This window comes from Tenebrio molitor, chromosome 4 (assembly GCF_963966145.1).
Source record: "Tenebrio molitor chromosome 4, icTenMoli1.1, whole genome shotgun sequence".
Taxonomy (NCBI): Eukaryota; Metazoa; Arthropoda; class Insecta; order Coleoptera; family Tenebrionidae; genus Tenebrio; species Tenebrio molitor.
The window spans coordinates 17,753,343-17,774,715 of NC_091049.1; the positions used below are offsets into that span (position 1 = coordinate 17,753,343).

The following is a 21,373-nucleotide window of genomic DNA, read 5'->3' on the forward strand; positions in this document are numbered from 1 at the left end:
AAGAATCTATGAAAACAGAAAGGTAACGTCTCAAAAAAAAAAAACTCAAGGACACAATTAAAATCCTGAATGGTATAGAGAACGATCAATTCGACTTACGGCTAGAAAATTTGGAAAGAAAAAGAGAAAATAAATTTGGATGTAAAATAATGTATAATTAAAAAAGGCAATAGATTTTGGTGTGAAATTATGGAATAGCTATTTGTGCAATAAGTTAAGAAATGTAATTTTTTTCCGTATTAGACATGCCGTGTACGGAAAAAATGGATTTCCTACGTATTGCACACATGATTGTTTCTACTGGAGTTTGGAAAATACATAAAATTTGGATATTTTTAATATTCTATTAATTCTTTCTAAATTAAAAAGCGAAATCAAAATTGTTCTGCTTTCGTTACCATAGAGAAACAATTTTGTAATGAAAAATTGTGAAGGCGTTTAAGCTTTTCTCTCAATTAAATACCACTTTTTACGTTACATATCCCAGGAAACGACCAAAATTGAACTTTTAGTGTTGAAATATTATTTTTCTTTAAACGTCCGTAAATTATGACATTATCCTGCTGCATTGATAATGCTAAAGTGTCACTTCATTGTCATGGCATCTAACGAGCTGACGAGCGGCAGATAAAGTTATTATCTCCGCTGAGGGCGTCCGTGAAGTTATTATCTCCGCTGATGAGCGGCTGTAAAGTAAACTAGCTAAATCATTTGAAATTCCTACCTGGTTTCTTAACATGGCTTAAATAATTTGTTATGAAGGTTTGAAGAAAAAATAATATATGTTATTCGGAGCAAAAATGGTTTTATGTGCTTTGGCTGGTTTGTCTGCCTCACTGCGTTCGGCAGCCAATCTACCAGCCGCAGCACATAAAACTTCATTTTTGCTCCTCATAGACTATTCCGCCCTTAGTAGGAAATTTCTCACTTTTCCTAACTCAAATTAGTATTACAATGTTAAAGTTTTCCAAACTCCAGTAGAAAAAATCGTTTTCGGGCTTTACTTTCGAAATTAGTGGATCCTAGGCATCAAAGAGGACGGTCGATTAGAAAAATACTAGAAAAAGAGTTATAAGTGAAAATAATTTTAATATAAAAACATTATACTAACTCAACTTCCAGTCACTATGACGCAGTCAAAATAAATGGAAATATAAACAAACACAGCCTACGAGTATTTATATTCAAGATTGTACCTGAAACGGGGATGAATAACGGTGTCGTCCAATAATTATCCTTTAGCTAGACGAAACAGCCAGGGGGCAGGTAATTTGGACACGCCAGATTAGGAAAAATTCCGAGAAGAATTATATATTTGGAATTTTGTGATCTTATAAAGAGCGATCAAATTAATTTGTCATAAATTATCCCTGAATCCGAAATCGTATGTCGATACTGGAACTCCACGCGCCAATAAGCACAGGTTGAAACACAGGTTACATCTCTTCATATCAATATTCACTATCTTGTTTTTGATTGTCACGGCTAAATATGTCATGTTACAACTTGATATTGATAATAATCAAAATTTAAAACACAAATGGATTACTTCTTTTTAGGGTTTGTGTCGTTACGATTTTCTTACCGAATCTGCATTCGAGTATTAATGCACATTTGGAAATTATCTTTCGTGTATTCTAATAACTGAAACAATAATGCTTATAGCAGCATTTAATTTTTGTAAATCTTCGAATTTTTACTGCCTTTTTGCCTGCCTATATTACCGATTTTTAATGCCTAATCATCTGGGCTCTATTGATAATGTAATCGAACATGTACCGGACAGTATGAAACAAAATTTTAAACACAGACGCAGTCGAAGTATTTGTAGACAAAATCGGCAAACAGAATTGGTAAGTCTGTGTCTATTTAAAGCAGCAGCGAGTCGGCGAGTCCGACCGCTCTCCAGGGGGCAATATAAATTATTAGGGCTCATAAATCACCCCTCGAAAAGGTATTTTTCGATGCAAAAGTTATAATTGTCCGTTTACTCTAAGGTTATATTGGGGCCGTAGAATTATTCCATTGTGTAAAAGTTGATTTGTCTACAATAGAAAACATTTTGTGATTGTAAACAGCAGGTAAACCCGGCTGGTTGTTTCGTTCAGAGTGGCACTGAGGCAAATTTGTCGAAATATGAATTGCAATTTATAAATTTTCGTTTTTGGAGATTATGTTGAAAAATAAGCTGTGAAGGTCTAGTCACAAGGGGTGTTCTAATCCTATTAAGGAGACCAGTGAATTAATCAGGGTACCATATACTTCGGTTCAGAAAATAATAAAACTAAACATTCTTCCTTAAACCGGACCTTGTACATCCACCCAACAGCTTTTAAAATTTGATTTGATTGCAGGGGCGCGTGGCTTCTGAAACCCACACAAAGGGGCAGCTTATTAGGAGGTAACTACTTTTACGGCCCCAATATAACCTTAGAGTAAACGGACAATATTACGTTGCTTCGATTCATTATTTTTAAATACAGAGAATTATATCCCATTTACTAAAAAAGTAAACGTATACAGACCTAGTTCGTAACATGCTCGTCATTTTGGTGTAAGTCTGAAATTGGCAAAGAAATAGGTTTGGAGAAAAATGTATTTAAAGTTTTTCAATTATTGTGTTTTTTAAGGTGTTCGGATCAAAATTTAAAAACAATTAGCCTGTTCAGACATAGAATCGTTATTTAGACAACGAGTGTTAGAAGTGCAACTTTTTTTCATAAGTGTGGAAGTTTATTAAACGAGTCGTAGACGAGTTGAATAATCCACACGCATGAAAAAAAGCACGCTAACACGAGTTGTCTATAAAAAAAAATTAAATTTCATAAATCAAAACCTATTTTCACTGTAATTTGTGCTTCCACTTTGGTCAAGTGCGGTGGCCGGTTGTGGTAACTAAGAAAACGTTATATCTTTATTGTTTTAAAATTAATTTGTCACTTTTATGTCAGTCTCAAGAAAAGTGAAAATGAGTGATTCAGATGAAGATCCTGAAATTACTAGTGGACTAAAGAAAGGTGGGTTGAATGTTACTAATTGTTCTAATCGTTATTTCAATTTTCATTTTGATAAATCACTTGTAGAATACGTATATCGTTCATTCATGTATTAAAACCGAGCAGTTAAAAAAAGTTGCTGACGTCGTAACTTTTTTTCACTAAGTGAAAAAAAGTGATACTTCTAACACTAAAATTAATGAAAAATAGTCAACTTTTTTTAATGAAATTTTAAAAAACAACTTTATCATCCTGTAGAGATATCGATCTCCCTTTAGAATTGAAAATTAAAGTTATTTACGCACAAAAAATTAGTGTTTTCTCGTATACATTTTCGGTACTGATAGAGAGCCTTAACTTACAAATTTTGTGTGTTCTTTTTGAAAAACCAAACAGTGAACTACCACAGCCATCTCTACTTACAAGCCGTGAAGTTAGAAATCTGGCAACGTCGCGTGTGGGTCTATTCCTTCATCAGTCCACGTTTGTTAGATAGTGTTTTTGTGAGTTTGAATCAAAAACAGTGAGATAAATTGGTGCTGACGAAGTATTTAACAATTCTTGAGCAAAAAGAATCATCAAAAAGTACGAGTATTAACCACATCAGCAATTAAAAGTATAAATTCAGATAACTTTATGTTGATTTTAGTGTTGTATGCGAATGTGGAACAGCATGTGAAAAAATATACGTCCTTGCGGCATTAATTATGAGCAATATAGTGTTAAATAATTATAGTAAAAAATAACAATAATGCTTGTCAACATGAAAAACGCAGTACAAAGAAAAAACTTACCACTTTGAATAATTAGCGAATATGTACTATTGGGGACACGGAAAACTGGACAGATGTGTCATTCAGTTGTCAAAATTTCTAAACCATACCTTAGCTACTCATAAACAAGCTTAAATTATTTTGACAGTTTTTTTGAAAATATCAATCATAATGACAGTAAATGTGCATTTACATTGACACTTTTTGAAATGACAATAGCAGACTGCCCAGGATTCCATGTCCCTCATTGTACTACGTATTAAAATCGTTGAAATCTTAATAATGTTTTTTGTTCGACACTGTCAGAATTTGAGAATTTTCTCTTGTGTGAACGGATTTTGATAAATGTCACAACTTGTCAAAACGAAAGCTAATTTTAAAGATTTTAAGCGAATTTTGAGCCTTTAAGAAGCTAGTCGAACAAAAAAACGTTGTATTCAACTCGTTCGTGTGTACATTTGGCCTTTTTTGGCATTCGTGGCCCTTTAAAACGCGTTTCATTCGCGTTTTAAACTGGCCCACTCATGCCAAAAAAGGTCCAATTTACACGCAAACTCGTTAAATAAACTACTATTTTTATACGTTTCCCTTTTATCCATCCTTTATTCATTACATTACTATATGAATTTTTTTTTTTTTTTTTGATAAGTTGACCAACAGGATGTCCCAATTATAATATGAATTAAGAGACAAAGCTAAAGCAGAAACCAAAGGAAACGATGGAACCACCATTGAGAATTAACAAAACCATCTCAAGCCATACCAAGCAACTAGCATTCTATTGCTGGTCTCGAACAACTTCCTGATAGCATCGATGCCACAACAAAATATGTCAACCGTATCCTCAATGTTTCCGTAATTGATCATCATCCGGACGACGGGCGACGAGAGTCCAGTATTTGTCCGTCTAGTCGGAAGAGAGAATGTGTTTTTCGTGCGACAAAAAGAAAATTTAAAAAAATTACCTACTAAAAAACTAATTAACTAGATAATGCGCTTTGAGCGGCCTGGCGCGTAGACCCACTTGAAGGCGACTAAGCGGTGTTGCCAATTTTAACTTCACGGCTTGTAAGTAGAGATGGCTGTGGAACTACCCTTTCGGCCATCGCGCGCGAACCGCCTCATCCCCCTCTCCCTCAGAGTTGCCAACCCTCCTTTTAGTTCCTAGTTCAACCGCTAGTATTTTCGTTTTATCCCGCTCTCGTGGCGGTACCGGGAATTTAAATTTTAAATTTTAAACTGGGTCACTACTGAACACACTACTGTGTGTTCAAAAAAAATAATTTAATCGTCATGGAGAAAAATAATTCCGATAAGAAATTAGTTCTATGCATTTAAGTATACTCGAGCATTAAATCTTAAAATAGGAAGTAGTTTCTTCAAAATGATTGTTTACGTAAAATAAAATTTATCGGACACTTTAAAGAAAAAATAAAATAAATCACATTTGCGTAAAGTGTGTTTGTATCTACATATTTACAAATAATGTACTTCCAATTCATCGACATTGACCTGTGTAGCTTTCAGCTGACAATTTTCTGCCCTCGAATGAGGAACGTTGGTGATGCAGATATTATTAGTAACAATTTAAATTCAACTTCTAGAAAATGGATTTGAAAGCAATTGATCTGGTTAAGCATTCATTTTCAAACATCAAATTCGAAAATAAAAAAAATCTGGCGTTTTAAATTTATTTTTTTCACAGCCGGCTAAAATTATGCCACATAAAAAAATGTCACCAACCATCGCAAAATTCCCTACATTTAAAATTTTTATTTTTTTATTTATAAAATGGTATAAAGGGGCAAAATAGAAAAAATAGTATAAAAGATTCGTTGCAGAAGGTCCTTCAAGCACTCATTTGTTCCTCAACTCGCCACTACGCGATTCGTTTCGGAATTTCAAATATCGTGCTTGAATAGATGCCTTCTGCAACTTATATTTTAATATACTATTCCTTAACTCCTCCTTTAGCAAAACTGAAGAGGAATTTAAGTTGTCATCAGAAAATGTACAGTTTTTGCTTATTCGCCATCTTAACCACAAATATGTCAGGAGGACAGTTTATCCGAGACTACTCAATTGATCATGGCACTCTTGACAACTATAGCCTACTGCCTCCACAATTCTTATATTTTCGTAACCATGAAAATATACAACCATTCCAAATGGATTAAGTTGGTAGAATGTCTTGCAACTACCCAATGTTACAAGAACAAACTCAAGACATATTATATTCAATTTGTCAATTGGTCGTTTTAACTTTAATAATAGCTGGAAATGCTGTTGATTCATTTTTCCTCGACTTCAATTCCGTGCTGGCTAATGCAATGGTTTGCACTGAAACTTATCTGCAATTATTTGACGCACCTTTGCGCTGCACTATCCTGGAGATGTTATTGTCGCGATGCAAATATCAAAATTATTTGTTGACTCAAGCGTCGTTACAAAAGTTGGAATACCATTCTTATTTAAATATCGTGAGAAGGACTAAATACAATATCTTAATTTTGAAAAATGCAGTCAAAACCTACAATGACATTTTTGGCTGGACCACACTTTTAAATATTTCCACAACCTACTTCAGGACACTTCTCGACATCGACACGATGATATCTTGTATGGCTCCAAAAATTTCAGATCACTGGCCTACATATACGGCAAAATCGTTTTGAATTTAATACTACAAGATTTTTCTCTGTTAACAAGTCCACGTTGTTCAGTATTTTGTACGTACCTAATGATTACATTTCTGATTGTAATTATTCAGTTTAAGACGAATTTGTAAACATTGTGAGATATTTTTAGTATGTATTACATATTTCCTCTAATTTTTCGAACAGTTTTGCTTATTGTCTACTTCAGCAAGATAGTTGGAGATGAGAGAAAGACATATGAATAACTTTGCACTGTGTGGTTATTTTTTTCTTGACTTCATCCACCGAAAATTGTTTGTAACTGTTTACAAAATAATTTGTCACAGCTGTGGAATATTTTCCCATCGCCAATTATCCCTAAATTTCGACAAATAAGAATAACACAGGCATCCAATTTAATTTTATTTACCGAACTATCAAAACAAATTAACGTTAAATCTAAATGCTTTCGAAAAGAATTTAGGTCACCGGTGACAAATCAATAATTGAGGTGTGTTCTGCACTGATGTGTCAAGCACTTAGTTTTGAAATATCGAGCGGTAAAGTAGTTATGTTAAAACTAATCGTATTAACTACCGGGTCTAACGTACGTAAAAGTTTTTATATCAAAATAATCGTTTAATTATCAGGGTTACATTTTATGCTTTGGATATTACATGAATTTTATTGAATTATAATAAAACACGGTTGAGCCATTTTTCATGATTAACAACACCGTACCATCGTAGTTGGCGTTGCAAACCCACAAAAATTTTGGATGTGCCGGCAGCCTCGCAACGTTAAACAAACTAATAGACAGATTTCCACTACCGCCAGCAGCGCTGCGGCGATACTAGTTTCACTCATGTTATGAAGCTTGCGGCACATTACACTAAGCCACCAACACCTACTACGATGGTACAATCATTTATAAAGACCATATATAACACGTCACTCGTCAGCTATATCGAGAAAGTATTTGTATAACCGTGAATTTAAGAAACAATTTACAATATTTATTTTTCAATTACTTTATTGCAACAGTGTCTGGCTATAACAATCAAATGAAAATAATTTAATTCTTGAACTGGATACACACAATCAAAAAAGTTATTATGGAATTTATGAGATGAAGGATCGTAGACCTATTGATGGTGAAAAATCTAGCGGCTGTAAATTTAGGTCGATTATCTAAAAACAGCTGTACCAGTTTCTGAAACTCTCTCTTACACCACTTTAGATCTGTTTGGACAAGCTTGGATTTATATAAATCTCGCAGAGCCTGATCAAAATCTTCTAAGATGGCATCGCATAAGAATGTTACTTGCAGTACCATACTCTGTGAAACAAATCTTTCAATCCGCTTTACATAAACTCCACAAATCTACTTACCCACATAAGAACTAACACTGCGACTTGAATTACGTGAAGAAAAATATTAAAAGCGGAACTAAACTGAGCAGATGCATCTTGAGTCTTGAGAATGCGATCCAAATAAACAATACTTTTCGATGAAGTGAAAAGTATGTTTAAAAGAACCGTTCCGCCGAAAATGTCGTTGAATATGTCAACGGTTTGTTTGAGTGTGAAGATCTTCTTTTTCAAAATTCTTAATTCATTTAAATTTGCTGCACAGGAACTGAACACTCGACTTGACAAAGTCTTCTGATATCTCGCCCGTAGCATTTTGACGACCACACAACAGAACGTTATGAAGAAGAATTGCGTGTAAAACTGAAGAAATTCAGTCAAGTAGAGCAAAATTGACTCGTATAAGTTGTAACTGACATAACAAATGTAAAACATAAAGCTTATAACAACACAAAATGATGCTTGTGCCAGTATGAAGGTCAGATAATAAGATTTCTGTAAGGATTCACTCTCTTGATCCATACCATAAAAGCTTTCTCTCAGATTGAATATCAAATTGAACAACTTGGCTCTTTGTATTATTATCACCACCACCAGTGTGTAAACGTTATGGACATAGCGAACAACGTCTGTAAATACCCACAAAACCAGTTGTATTGGGTTATATTGTATATAGGCAGGTGCTCTGTAGTAAAGAGAAATACTTGAACCGGCAGTAAAAAACAAAAACACCATTAAATTATAAGTGCTTTGCCAAAAGCTGGCTTCGTAATTGTCGAGCGTGGACGGCGTAACAGCAAAATTTTTTCCAATGTGGAAACAAATTTCAATAATGTTCAAATCCATAGCAGAACAACTTGGTATTATATTGTATCACAGCAAACTGCCAGATGGAAAATTGTGGTCATTACCAATATTTTTTGACGGTGCATTGATTAATATGATTAATAACAAGGCATACACCGTCCATTATTTCATGACTGTAAACCTATATTTTTCAAACAGAAATATCTATTTGTCATTTATCATCTTGTTTCGGTCAATAAATACATGTTTTTGGGTTTCTATTTGAATAATTTGTGATATTCATAGAAAATAGAACACACTTATACTTATATTTTTTTTAAGTAAATGCTTACACCGGTATTCATAAAATGTAAGTAAACACTTTTGTTGTATTTATGGAGATGCTAGTACTAAGTACATTAGCATACGCTTAGAAAATCGTAGAGATATAAGTTTCTCTCGTGGGATAGAGAAGCTACTCACAAAAATAATCATATCCTTATAAAATCACTAGTTTACTATTCGTTAGACTTATAAGTCAATTTACCAAACTACGCTTGTTTGTCAGACCAAATAATCAGACATTTCAAGATTAGGCCGGAAAATCATACCGAACGTGATTTCATCCGAATGTATCGGCGGTTTTTTGCCGAAAGTGTGCAGAGGTTGACCAGGGGAAGAAGATGGTGGAACTCGTGATAGTGCAGTAAATTCTTTCAGTAAAATGAAAATTTTAAATCCTGGTATAGTATATTGGGATATAAGGTTAGTAAGTGCATTATAACAGAATCGAGAAAGAGTTTGAAAAATTGAGACGAAGTCGAGATTTTTCAACTTCCAAGATTCTGTTATGGGACTTACTAACCGTATATCCCACAACGTTTTTCGCACAATCGCAATCTTCAACTCGCGTATAATGGCTATTATTTACTCGGACAATTCATCACTCGCCTACGGCTCGTGTTGGAATTTTAATCTTGTTGGATACTCGTAATAGCCATCATTATATGCTTGTTGAAAAATGTACTATTCTCTATGGTTTTCTAAGTATTATGCTAATGCTACATTAGTACCAGCATCTCCTTAAGTACATACTACAAAAGTATTTTTTTTGCGCGATTGAATATTTATTTCAAAACATTCCTAACTAGAATGCAATGCGATACGACTCCCTTCACATCGTGTTTCTTGATTTGTGAGAAATCCAGCGAACGCTAGGACTAGGAGTCACTCGTTTCCTCAAAGTTCACCTATTATACATTGAAGGTTGTGTCGAAAACAAGATTCAATTTGCAAGAAAAATTCCTCATGGCGTCACAACTAAAGAATTTTTGAAACCGACGACCTCAATATGTGATCAAGAAGACAAGGAAAACACGAGGTATGAAAATTTTGACAATACAAATGTCGCGGCAAATCCGCTAATGTTGTTTCATTGGAGCGGCAAGGAAGACCGACTACAAGAGCCGTGTGTGTGTCCAGAAAGTGCTAACATCTTGTCTTCAACTTCTGTCTACATAAATGAAGAATTTTCGAAACCAACGACCTCAATATGTAATCAAGATGACAAGGAAAATCCGGGGTATGAAAATTTTCACAATTCTAATATTGCGGCAAGTGTGCTAATACCTATTGTTTCATTGCAGCGGCAAGGAAGGCCGACTACAAGAGATTTGTGAGTTTCCAGAAAGTGCCCCTATAACTTGTCTTCAACTTCTGCCTACATAAAAATTATTATAATAATCGATTAATTTTGAATAAAATTTACTTACCGTTCTAGCTAGAACACCAAAAATTACTTACCGTCCAGTTTATCGTTAACAACGAGTAAACAGAGCTTACCGTCTTGGAAATAGACGTGGTAAACAAGCAAATAGAGTACAATTGCGCCAAAATATTAATATAAAAGTAGGACAGTCGCTCCATCAGATACGTTAATGTTTAACAAAAAATATAGTCAGCAATTTTTTGAAAAATCGCGTCATTAAAAAAAATAATTATAACGTGTTTCACTAACTTACGTTATTTTTGCTCAATTTTTCATTTTAAGGCGAGCTGAAAAGTGCATTGAATTCAGAAGAAGCGTCTTTTCGGGGCGACTGTCTCGTTTTTGGAAAATTAAATTAAACTGGAAGAAAATAAAGAACCAAAGTTTCAACAAAACGGATGAAATTCGGTTATTAGGCAGCGCACTATACTTCTGAACTACCTACCCAAAGAGTAAAAGTCGTAAATCCGGATTGCATTGTCGTAAATCAATAATAATCACATGTAAATCACCATGTAAATCTTTCAAAAATCACTGGCAGATAATCGCAAAGACCTTTCCTGATGCCACTGCGGATTGTGATTTTGGCCAAAAGTATTTTTTTTTATCCAACTAACATCCAACTTATTCAAATGATTTAAAAAATTTAACTTGGAACTTTCAAAATCTTCATTTAACGTGTTACCATAATCGGAATCTTCACTACTTCACTAGCAATTCGATATTTTCTATTCACACCATTCTTTTTTCTCATATTTATTCCCCTGAAGCGTCGTTCTGAATTGTTTATGTTTGATAGTGTAGTGTACATCGTGTCACCTAAAAATTGTTAAAGAAAAATTCTCGAATAGAAATTGAAATTTGACGAATATTGGCAACTGCTTGTTATTAGAAAATTAAAAATCGTAATTTTGTTTAAAAATTAAAAAGTAAATGAAGTGAAAATATGTATAAAATAATAGCAACTGTAGCATTCATTGTCAATCTTTTAAAAACAACATTTTTTTTAATATCGAAAGTTCTAAGCATAGAAAAATGTCTTAAAAGAAATACATTCATAAGTATAATCAAACTATTTGTACAGCTCCAGTGTTAGGTCTGTAACAATATTCAAGGCAAATTAAAACTAAATTAAATTACTTATATTGCAAGATAATCTATGATTGCCTCAGACAGTACACATTTGGAATTTGAAAGTTACATAACTCCTTACATTCAATAAGGAATTTCTGAGACTTTAATCTTAATAATTTTAAGTACTGAAGTATTGCTTTTCTAAAAATGAAATTCTCAGTAACTGTAACACATTTGTTCTTTAACATATTACAAATTTTTAATATTTTTGGTGTTCGGTTTTTGTTCATATTTACTCGTATTACTTGCAAGGAAAGACCCCTTATAATAAAAGTAATTGTATTGATTACAAATTTAAGATCATTTTATTAGGGAAAACATGTTATCGTGTCACCTGAATTTAAGAAGTAAACTAAAAGCAATTGAAAAACTTAATTATCTTTGATGACGGAATCAATCCAATCATTAAAAAAATAGACTTGTGTGAATACGTCCGGAATTCCTATTCCACATGGTCTCAGGTACGATACAACACCTGTTACTTCTTCATTACAGAGCAATGGACTTCCAGAGTCTCCCATACAAACTGCCGCATCGTCACTGAAGGTACAAATTGTCTTCTCCGCAACTGCGAAATCTGACGAGAATTTTTTCCATTCATCTTGACATTTAGAATGGGGTATCGGTTTGACGAAACCTAATTTCAGCTTCCTTGAGGGTTTACCAGGAAAACTACTGGATCCTTTACCCAGCGCTTTGCAATGAGTGTCATAATCGTTCAGTTCAGCTGTGGCTCTTTTTGGGAATTCTGTTACCTCTGACACATCTTCCGATAAGATCATAACAGCTATGTCGTTGGCTGGGCTAGGTAGTCTGGTGTAATTTGGATGACTTATGAAATCTTTTACAGAATAATTTTTTCCGTTGCTTATCAGGTCATTGCTGCCAACAACTACTTTGCCGGTTCTAAAATGATTCAATTTTATGTGGTAGATTAAAAGAAAATTAATTAATACGAACCCCTTCAAACAATGAGCTGCAGTTATTATATGTCTTGAGTCAATCAGTGTTCCTCCACATGCAAAGCCGCCTTGTTTATTTACCAAAGCTACCACAAACAAATAGTTGCTGATATCGTCTAGCTCTTCGCCTCCAACAATCCTTGTTTCCTTCTCACTACAGTAAATAGCTAATAAACAAATCAGAACGATTACTTTGTTATTAAATTAACACTTATAGTTGAATTTTTTTAATAAACAATTGTCAAAACGTTGTCTTGTTGGTATGAGCCAAACTGTGATTTTCATGATAATACGATTGGTCACATTGAGTGTCAACATTTTTTTATGTAACTGAGCCTGCGCTCTAACGAGCGAGAGTTTACTTCAAATTCGAAAAGGTTTCTCCTGATTTCTCATTAAATTTGTTTTGAAAATGAATTCACGGAAGAAAGGTACGGGAAGTGAAGTAAACATAACCTTAACCATGATTTGGTGTCAAATTGTTACACAGCTGGTCCGTTTGTCCAAATTTTAGGGTGGTACAGTATGGTTTTTTACTTCATTTTGACACTGACAATTGTTTATTAAAAAAATTTCACTATACTCAATAATTATATTTATTACATATTTATAACTGAATGATGCCTATCCCATATTGAACCTAATTAATTTTTTACTTCTTTTTAGTTGGACAGGAAAGTATTTCTCAATAACAACTTTTTCTCGTGTTAACTCTCTTTCAATGACACAAAATCCGTGTGTGCTATAAAAACATACTATGTTTTCGGTTAACTTAATTAAAAAATTTTGATATGAGGTTTTCGACGACATCACCAAACTTAAAAACATAACAACTAATGACTGTGATGATATAACTTAGAAGCAAAAGAGTCGAGGATCAATTTTGTTATTATTTGTGGCATAATTTTGAGCAGGACTGATCATACATACATATGTAATTATTTCACTGTTTACTTCCTTGGCACGGTGTGAAAAAAAATGTAATTCTTACCCGAAAATGTCAGAGTTAAAACCAACACTATTGTCCTCATTATTGCTTCACTGTTAGTACAAGTTTTAACAAGGTTTCAAAGTACGGTTATTTTTATAAAACGACTACTATCTACACGTTTTAATATTTTTAATTTAACCATACTTTACTACAATATACCCTGCGATTCCAACACTACTCTGACTTTTTTCGTTCTGTTCCGTTTTCATAAAATTGTAAACATTGCAAACTTATTTATGGTTCCCAGTTTTATCAAAGAAATAAAGATATTTGATGAACATTTAAAATTTTTAATTTTTAATTGTAGTTTCTACAGGTAAAGAACATACTCGTACTATTGCGATCAAAAAATTTTGGACACTAATGTCATCGTACTGTCTTACATTCTAAAACGACCCTTATGTATTAATAACCTCAATTTTGATTGTGTCAATTTTGAAAATGTGAATGTCAGATTTACCGAGAAAATTTTAAAAAAGTTGTAAAAATCAGACAAATGGAATAGAACGAGCTTTTAATTAATAAAAAATATAAAAGAAATACCCAAATGTACTCGCATATTTAAAAAATTATATTTTAAACCGGTGTCAAATTGACAACAATTTCATCTTTCATGTGACAGTTTCAATAAAGCATGATTTAGAGTAATTTTTTTAATGTGACAGAAGTTTGATGTCCAAAATTTTATGATCGTAATAGTACCACGTCCCGGCGTGCATATAATAATTTTTGATCTCAGTACCTTCAAAATGGCATTTCGTGGTAGCATAGTAGTGCGCGAAATCGATGTTCGCGTACTACTATGCGGTCGCAGGTCATTTTAAAGCACTAGTGCGCGAAATCGGCGTTCGCGCACTAGTGCATCAAAATCATCCAAAAAGCCTTCGTTTTTTTGGTCATTGTGAAAATAATTTGACTTGGATGATGAAAATTTCGAAACGGTGAAAATAAATCTCTATTAATTCGATTGATACTTTGGCACTCACATGGACAAGCACCATCCTATTCACAAAGGGTATACGACAAATCAGACATAATGTTCGTTTCAAAAAATATTGTACGAACTTCGTGCGAGAAGACATATTCGACACATTCGCGCAAATGAAGCACTCGCTCATTCGTCGCTCGTGCTTCAAAGAATGTGCTCATGGGCGAAAAATGTCTTCTTGTACTCATTTCGTAAATAACTATTTCCTACTACGGGCTGTCAAAACAACAGGCTAGTCTAAACGTTCTCACAAGCTTGATCGAGTTATGTTTAATATGAATAAATAAAATTTTGCAATGTTTTGCAAAATTTTGTTCATTGATTTAATTTTGGGGTCGTTTTCTTTTCTCATTTAAACATCGATAGATCAGGAACAATCAGTTCATCCAAGGTCACAGATGGCATATAAATAATCGCAATCAGAACTTAAAACCTACTCAAACATATAAAGTACAATTAAGGGTTGCTACCTAAAAAATTTGACGACGTGATTATGCGGAAACTGGAGTGGAGAAAAAATGAAAACTATAGAAAAATGTTTCTGTTCTTGACGGGAAAGAAAGTATGCACATTATTTTAAACTGCTTGCCCTCAATTTACAGTTATGTATATTGTATACTCGTAATTAAAGTTTTGGTTAGTTTAACTATTTTCTAGCTACCTAAATTTTTTTTAGAAAGGCTTATAAAAAAAGACAATTTTTTTGGCTTAGTTGATTTTACTTAAAGCAACAATTTTATTGAAATTCCCTCAAACATTTTTTATCATTGGATATCTTTTTAGCTATAAGGTGCAGATAATTATTATTATTACCAAAGGAGTTACTTTATCTAACACTATCATCCTCATTATTTTGAAACAACTGACGCTACAGAAATGATTAACCAAGAGCGCATAACAACCACTTTATTTTTCGCTGTCATTTATTCTTTATTTATGTCTGGGATACAAACGATATACACCACTTTGTTACGCTTCAGGACATAATAAGCGAGCATAATGATAATGCCCGCTTGTAACAAACGTCATGCACTTTTAATTATAAATAAAACCTCATTGCCATCAGTATAAAACGAAGCAGACTTCACTTTATTTCATATAAGCTACTTTCAAGATTGTTATAAATCAATCAATTTTCGTAAGTATTCAAAGTGGAAACTGTTATCGTCGAATATAAACATCTTCATTATACCATAGATATTAGATACTTAAATAACTACAGGGTTATTATAAATGACTGCCCCATCACAGTTGGCGTTGGTGACGTAGTTGAATGTGCCGCAAGCCTCATAACATGAGTGAGACTAGTATCGTCGATAAATGGCGATACTGACAGTGGAGAAAAGCTGTCTACTGCGATAGGACAATCATTTATAATAACCCTGTATAAGGTGCTCATTACAAACCTTTTATAGATGTAAACAAATATTAAAAGTTTTTATCAACCAGTTAGATGATCAGGAACAGCAATTTGGCTATTTTCAACATGATGGAACTACAGCCCATACCGCAAGGGCAAATATTGCAACAATTTTATGATGACCGTTTAATAAATAAGTCAACGTTTTAATCCCGAATGGCCTGCTCGTTCCCCTGACCTCACTCCTTTAGATTTTTCAATATTTGAGTGGTTCAAAGATAATGTCTACAAACAGCGATTACAAAATGTAAATGAATTAATGCAGGAAATTACAAACTTATTGTTGTGAAGATATAATTGAGGACATGTTGCAGAATATTTTTAAAAATAAGAAGAGGCGAATGGCGTAATGTTTGCAACAAAACAGAGAGCACTTTCAACATCAGTTAAATAGAATGAAAATGATCAATATTAAGGAATTTTTGTTACCTGACCATTAAGATACCATAAAAAATTATATTCCAAATAGGTGCATCAGGGATATCTTTCTTAGAATTGTTTACTGTAGCCGACACAATATTCGGACACCCAATTAACCCAAGCCAAGTGCCCATAATTAGACCCACAATAGGAAGGGTCGGTTGGTTGTAAATCAAAGGGAGATTGCAAACACGCTTAAGAATTTCTTATGATTTTTCAGAAATTAGAATTAAAACGATTGAGCACACTTCACTTAAATTTTATTTAACAAATAATCGAGTGTGGTGGTGTTTGGTCCCAACAAATGATAGATGTAAATAAATGAATTTAACAACAGAAGTTGGTGGAAATTTGAACCAATTAAATTTGACTCGCAGTCCACGAATTGAGATCTGACTCATGAATAATACAGAAGTTTCTGGCGCGAACAGCAATATGAGAGTTTGAGATGTGAACTATGTGATCCGATGCAGATTTAAATTATCCCAATTAAATTGAACCCGACGCGCTGCCCTGGAACCTCTCACTCTAGCCTGGTCTAATAAAGGGTAAAATAAAAGGGGTAAAGATTCTAACAGACTTATAAGGGTACCTCTCTTCACGTGTCAGCTGTACCTAAAGGGTCACTATCCACCTAAATTTGGCGATGGCTCTTTGTGCTCTACGCTGGACCAACAGCTAATTGCGAACGATGGACACTGGCGGTAGCTTCCCCCGACCGAGAGAAAGTCTCAAAGCGACGAATAATGAATTAAGATTTTCCCTTTTTTATAATAATTTTAACTAGATCGTCTTGTCGAGAGCACGTTTCCCCAATCGGTAAATGCTAGAAGATCACATACTTTGCGATAAAGAATTTAATTCAAGATTCTAACGAGTCACGTGGTCATCAAATGCTTAAATAAAATAATATACTTTTTATTTTAACACCATAGTGAACTAATGTTGTGGGAATAATTGAACCGCGACTACAATTTAAGTACAAGAATTAGAGAAATAATTTACCTTGTAAATGTAAAGCATGTGGTCTCAAAATGGCTGCTAGAGGTACCGAACGTACCTCCGGCTTCTTTGGAGATCAAACCCCGAGTGAATCAAAGAAGCCTTGTTTCGCGTCCCGCATTCGGTTTTATCATTTCTGGCGCACCCCACTTTCGCAACCCCTACTTGACCAAAGTGACCAATCAGCTCGATTCTACTTTACGCCGATCACGACACCTTTTCGATATCTTCTAGAACTTTTGAAATTACCGTTTCCGTTTTTCCACCATTATTTTAAATGTTTAAATTTAGACTTTTGTTAGGACCAAACCGAATGTACAACTTTGTTGTTGAATTAGAAGCCTGAAAAGGAACACTAAATTACTGACTCTATACAATAATAAACCTCAACATCAAGAAACAAACACAATTAAAAAAGGAACAAAGAGAATTAAACAGGAACACTGAATTACTGACTCTATACAATTATAAAAATCAGCACCAAGAATTAAACAGGATTAAAATGAAACACACAGAATTAAAATGAAACAAACAGAATTAAAATGGAACAAACAGAATTATTTTGAAACCTATATTGGGCTTGAAACGCTGTTACGCAAATGCCATGTCATGCAACTAAATTCCGTTGATCTACTACTTCTAAAAATTGTTCTACATTGGTTTGATTCCCCAAAACTGTTCTAATTAATAATTAATTCGTAATTTTCGTTCTCTCTCTCTCTCACTCACACCTCTGATTTCTACGACTACCTGGCTTTACCGTTACCGTGTTGTCCGTGTTTTCTACCGACTCTCTTTCTACTGTGCTTTGTTACTTTTCTAACCAAACGATTCTAGTTATTTTCTACGATAAAGCGCTCTGTTTCTAATTTGCAATTATCGGCCTTTAATTACAAATATGCCACAAATTTGAGAATGCTAAAAAAAGTAAATTTGCTTAATAAACATTGATTTGGTGGTTCTCTCAATTTGAAACCTGCTAACATCAAATTCATTAATTCAATTAACCCCCGATTTTAACTGGACTCCCCATATTGCCGAAGGATTCATTTTTGTATTGTGTTCGGGCGCGTACCTGCATTTTCAAAGAAAGGTTGGCAGATTTCACTTGAGGAATGTGGTACCACTCTTGCCGACAAAACAACAATAAAATTTACAGCTCACCAGCATTTACGTCGCAAAAGAACGGTATTTAAAATATTTCGTTGAAATTATTTTAAAAATTAAAATTCTTAATTTATCGAACTTATTCGGACCCTTACAGTATCGACGAAATAACCCCACATCATTGAGAAACTTACTCTGGGTCACCTGATTTGTATTGAATAGAAACTATGTCCGCCGGGTTTTCCCTAATTAGGATTTTTTCAAGTACGGTCCGTGCTTCAAACTTTCAAGCGAATCCTCACAGTTTGGTGATTTATGGCTATTGTCACTGCTTATAGTTAACATAATTGTGGGTACTTAGCTTAGGTTTATTGGGTCTCCGAATATTGTGTCGGCTACAGTACGTCTAAGCATTCGAAATCCGTGATTGGAGGAATTTTATCCTGTACTCAAAAGAATTCCTAAAGGTGCACGAATTTCAGTGGCAAACAAACTATCTTCCGTGATAAATGCTTGTGTTAACCTGAATACGATGAATGCTTGGGAAGAACTTTTTCTATTTTCTTATAGGATTTTGAATATTTCAACTAAAAATTTAAAGGATAAATCTTTAACTTCAAAAGTAAAGGAAAACATCTCTTATTATGAAGTTCCTAATACATTTATTAAAAAAAGAATTCAAAATTTTCCGTTTACAAAACAGCAGAGAATAAAATTAGCGATGGTGACATCCGTGGAGCTATTCGTTTACTTTCTTCGTCAGATGTTTTTGCAGCAAACAACTCAGATACTTTTGCTCAATTAGAAGAAACACATCCTCCTCCTTCTAGAACACTTAATCTACCTGAAGCACCAAATGAAAATGTTGATTATTTATCAGTTTCTGAAGATAAAGTTTTTAAAGCCATAATGTCTTTTCCGAATGGTTCTTCAGCTGGTTTAGATGGGATAAGACCACAACATCTAAAAGATTTAATTGGTAAAAGTTCATGTGATGCTGGCCAACGTTTGCTGTCTGAAATAACGCGTTTATGCAATTTTATGTTCTCTGGGAAAATAATTTCGAATTTTACACCTTTTATCTATGGAGCTTCTTTATGCGCCCTGTCTAAGAAAGATGGTGGAATACGCCCAATCGCTATTGGATCCACTTTTAGACGCCTTGCATCGAAATTAGGATGTTATTATCTTTCTGGAGAGATTTCAAATTATCTTAAACCAAAACAACTTGGTTTCGGTACCAGAAGTGGTTGCGAAGCAGCTGTGCATTCCGTAAGATCATATTTAACAAACTATTCAGCCGAGGTTTTTTTGAAGATTGACGTTAAAAATGCTTTTAATTCTGTTGAACGTGACTCCCTGCTGTTAATGGTTAACAACAAGATTCCCCTGATTTATCCTTATTTATGGCAATGTTACTCTTCTCCTTCATATCTGATTTACAATGGAAGTTTAATTTATTCCCAAGTTGGTTGTCAACAAGGCGACCCCCTTGGTCCTGCTATATTCAGCTTATCAATTCACCCGACCATTGAAAGACTTTCGTCACACCTTAATGTTTGGTATCTGGATGATGGCGCTTTAGGAGGTTCAGCTGAAACTGTTTTAAAAGATCTGGAAACTATTATAGTTGAATTTGAAAAAATTGGATTATCATTGAATTACTCTAAATGTGAATTATTCCTCTCTCCTAATGTTTCTGAAGAACGCAAAATCGACATTTTGAAGAAATTTGAATCTCTTTCTCCAGATATTAGAAAGACCTCTGCAGAAGATTTATCTTTACTTGGTTCGCTGTTATTTGAAGATGCAATGTCTAATTTTTTCTCAACAATTTTGGAAAAATTCGACTTGCTAGTGAAAAAGATCGAAAACATAAAACCTCATATGGCTTTATTTCTGCTACGTCATTGTCTTTGGATTCCGAAACTAAACTATTTTCTTTGTTGCTGTCCTTTTTGGAAATTCAAAAATTATTGTAAAGCTTTTGATGAAAAAATTCAATCAACCTTGGAAAAAATTTTGAACATTAAATTATCTTCAAACTCATGGAATCAAGCATCACTTCAATTAGATTTTGGTGGACTAGGTATCCGTTCAGTGACTGATTTATCTTCAGTAGCATTCCTTGCTTCAATACATTCTTCAATTGCTCTCATCGGATGTATACTCTCTCCTTTAAACAATACATTTGAGATCAAATATTTGTCAGAAGCTTTGGATTGTTGGAAGCTTCTCTGTCCCGGCATTGAGATACCTGATTCACCTAATTTGCAAAGACTTTGGGATGCTCCAATTATCAACAAAAAGTTTAATGAAATTTTGGATTCTTCTGATCATCGCAATAAAATTATTGAACCTTACGGATTGCTTCGTGAAGATGGTAAAAGACCAGATGGGATTACTTTAATTCCTTGGAAACGTGGTAGAACACTTGTTTGGGATGTAACATGTGTTGATACCTTGGCTGCAACACATTTAGATGGTTGTTCAAGAAAATCAGGTTCCGCTGCTCTTTCAGCCGAAAAATTAAAACACGGCAAATACTGTACAATTAAAGAAAATCATAATTTTGGCCCATGGAGCCCAGATGCTAAAGAGCTTTTTAAAGATATAAGCAAGTTGCTGCTTGAAAAATCTGGTGTTTCCGAGTCCCTTAGCTATTTCCAGCAAAGAATAAGTATTGCTATCCAAAGAGGAAATGCTGCTAGTGTTTTGGGAACTGTGGCCAAAAGCTCAGGACTTGAAGAAGTTTTTTATTTGTTTAAAATTTAGTTTACATATCATATAAATATTATACATTTTTACTAATAAACTACTTTCATATATTATTCGATTTTATTGTTAATGCTATCAAAAAACAAAAAACAAAACTGAGAAACACCGTTAACGTTAAAAGTAAACGTTGGATCTTGAACTGAAGAACCCTCTAGAGATACATGTATGTACTTATCTTTAGAAATTTAAGAAAAAATAATAATTTAGTTTCGTTCTTCATCTGGTATTTCATCACGAACAT

At 33.8% G+C, this 21,373-nt stretch overlaps 1 protein-coding gene and 1 long non-coding RNA gene across 3 annotated transcripts; both read right to left on the reverse strand.

Annotated features, from left to right (window-relative positions):
• Nucleotides 1-11,726: 11,726 nt before the first annotated feature.
• On the reverse strand, nt 11,727-13,523 carry LOC138129880 (chymotrypsin-1-like). The gene is made up of 3 exons (XM_069046191.1): nt 13,418-13,523; nt 12,425-12,593; nt 11,727-12,370 (listed from the first exon to the last, which is right to left on the reverse strand). Exons 1-3 carry the CDS (start codon nt 13,455-13,457, stop codon nt 11,836-11,838), a joined length of 744 nt encoding a protein of 247 aa, XP_068902292.1. The 5' UTR covers nt 13,458-13,523; the 3' UTR covers nt 11,727-11,835.
• Nucleotides 13,524-19,039: 5,516 nt separating this feature from the next.
• Nucleotides 19,040-20,167, reverse strand: LOC138129089 (uncharacterized). 2 transcript variants are annotated; one of them, XR_011159064.1, is made up of 3 exons: nt 20,020-20,167; nt 19,430-19,975; nt 19,040-19,369 (listed from the first exon to the last, which is right to left on the reverse strand). It is a non-coding gene; the product is annotated as an uncharacterized lncRNA (long non-coding RNA). The 2 variants fall into 2 exon arrangements; XR_011159063.1 differs by having other exon boundaries at nt 19,430-19,968; nt 20,020-20,152.
• Between the last annotated feature and the right edge of the window lie 1,206 nt (nt 20,168-21,373).

Bases quoted from the DNA above. Each gene is read 5' to 3' on its own strand.
- LOC138129880 (XM_069046191.1), bottom strand. From the start codon at position 13,457: ATGAGGACAATAGTGTTGGTTTTAACTCTGACATTTTCGG. The intron at 12,594-13,417 runs GTAAGAATTACA...TTTGTTTATTAG, and splicing joins TTTAACTCTGACATTTTCGG to CTATTTACTGTAGTGAGAAG. The intron at 12,371-12,424 runs GTTCGTATTAAT...GAATCATTTTAG, and splicing joins GCAGCTCATTGTTTGAAGGG to AACCGGCAAAGTAGTTGTTG.